Source organism: Zingiber officinale, chromosome 9A, assembly GCF_018446385.1.
Source record: "Zingiber officinale cultivar Zhangliang chromosome 9A, Zo_v1.1, whole genome shotgun sequence".
Taxonomy (NCBI): domain Eukaryota; kingdom Viridiplantae; phylum Streptophyta; class Magnoliopsida; order Zingiberales; family Zingiberaceae; genus Zingiber; species Zingiber officinale.
In genome coordinates, this window is record NC_056002.1 from 133,683,273 (window position 1) to 133,684,613 (window position 1,341).

At 52.9% G+C, this 1,341-nt stretch overlaps 1 protein-coding gene across 1 annotated transcript; it reads left to right on the forward strand.

Annotated features, from left to right (window-relative positions):
• The first annotated feature begins 322 nt into the window (after positions 1–322).
• On the forward strand, positions 323–1,009 carry LOC122019612. Its single transcript, XM_042577066.1, has one exon. The coding sequence runs from the start codon at positions 323–325 to the stop codon at positions 1,007–1,009; it is 687 nt and encodes a 228-aa protein (XP_042433000.1).
• The last annotated feature ends 332 nt before the right edge of the window (positions 1,010–1,341 follow it).

Below are 1,341 nucleotides of genomic sequence, written 5' to 3' on the forward strand. Positions count from 1 at the left end.
GGCAAATCGCTTTTTTGTCACCATGCCACCGCGAGACGGAGCATGTCCAGTCGTTTAACTCTTCCGGCTGACGAGTTGCCGGCTAAGCGTGTCCTCGTCCTCTTTCCTTCTTTAATCCTTCAATGGAATTTTCTTCCTATTTTCCTTTGTTCTGGTCAAACCTGAAGAACCGATCCACTCTCATTACTCTTCCATCTCAATCGCCAACTGCTAACCAGTAACCACTCCGCTATTAAAGATAAACAGATCGCAAAATCTTTTTCTTACAATTCTTTGCAAGGTTACCAGATCTCTCTGCTTTTGATTATTTCCCTCTTCCGCCATGAGCGCTAGCCGGGAGCAGATCGCGCCCTTAGCTTTGAGCTCCACGCAGTCGCCCGCCGGCGAGGAGGGAGAGGTAGCGGCGGCCTCGAAGCCCAGCCGCCTCCGCCGCCGCCGCCGCTGTCTCATCTGCGGGGGCTGCTGCGGGGTGTTCCTCGTCGTATTAGCCGTCGTCATCGTCGTCCTGGCTCTCACCGTCTTCAGGGTAAAGGATCCGGAGATAACGGTCAACGGCGTGACGGTGCAGCGGGTGGCCGTTGGCGGCTTATCTTTCGCCGCGCTGCAGCCGTCCTTCTCCCTCAACCTGACGCTGCTGGTCGACCTGTCCGTCAAGAACCCCAACGCCGCCAGCGTCAGGTTCGGCCCCAGCACGACCGCGGTCTACTTCCACGGGCGCGACCTGGGCGTGGCCCGCGGGCCGCCGGGGAACTCGCGGGCGCACCGCACCTTCCGCATGAACGTGACGGTGGACATAATGGCGGAGCGGGTTGTGGGCGACGCGCAGCTGTTGCAGGAGGTGCTGGGCGGGGTGATCCCCGTGACGACGTCGACGAGGTTGGGTGGGAGGGTGAAGTTGCTGGGGGTGATCCGGCGGCATGTGGAGGTGACCATGAACTGCAGCCTCACCATCGAGCTGGCCAACCAGTCCCTCCGGCAGCAGGACTGCGATCGTGAAGTTCGCCTGTAGAAATCAAGCTCAGTCATGGTAGTTAGGCATGTGATCAGAACAGAGCAGATCAGAACAGAGCAAGAGAAGAAGGACTATCTGTTTGCAGAGAAGATGGCTTTAGATTTGTTCTTTTCTTTGTATTTCTTCCTTTTTCCTAAAAAAAAAAATAGTACGCAATCATACGATAATATGTTGTTGCCTTTTTTTTTTCATTAGTGTTGATGTATCAGGGTTTTTGTTTAGTGTAATTATGCTTAGTTTGGTTCTGATAGACAAAGATATTTGATATTTGAGTAATATGACTTGAGTTAGGTTGATATGTTTGATACGTTGAGATTTTTTTTATTATT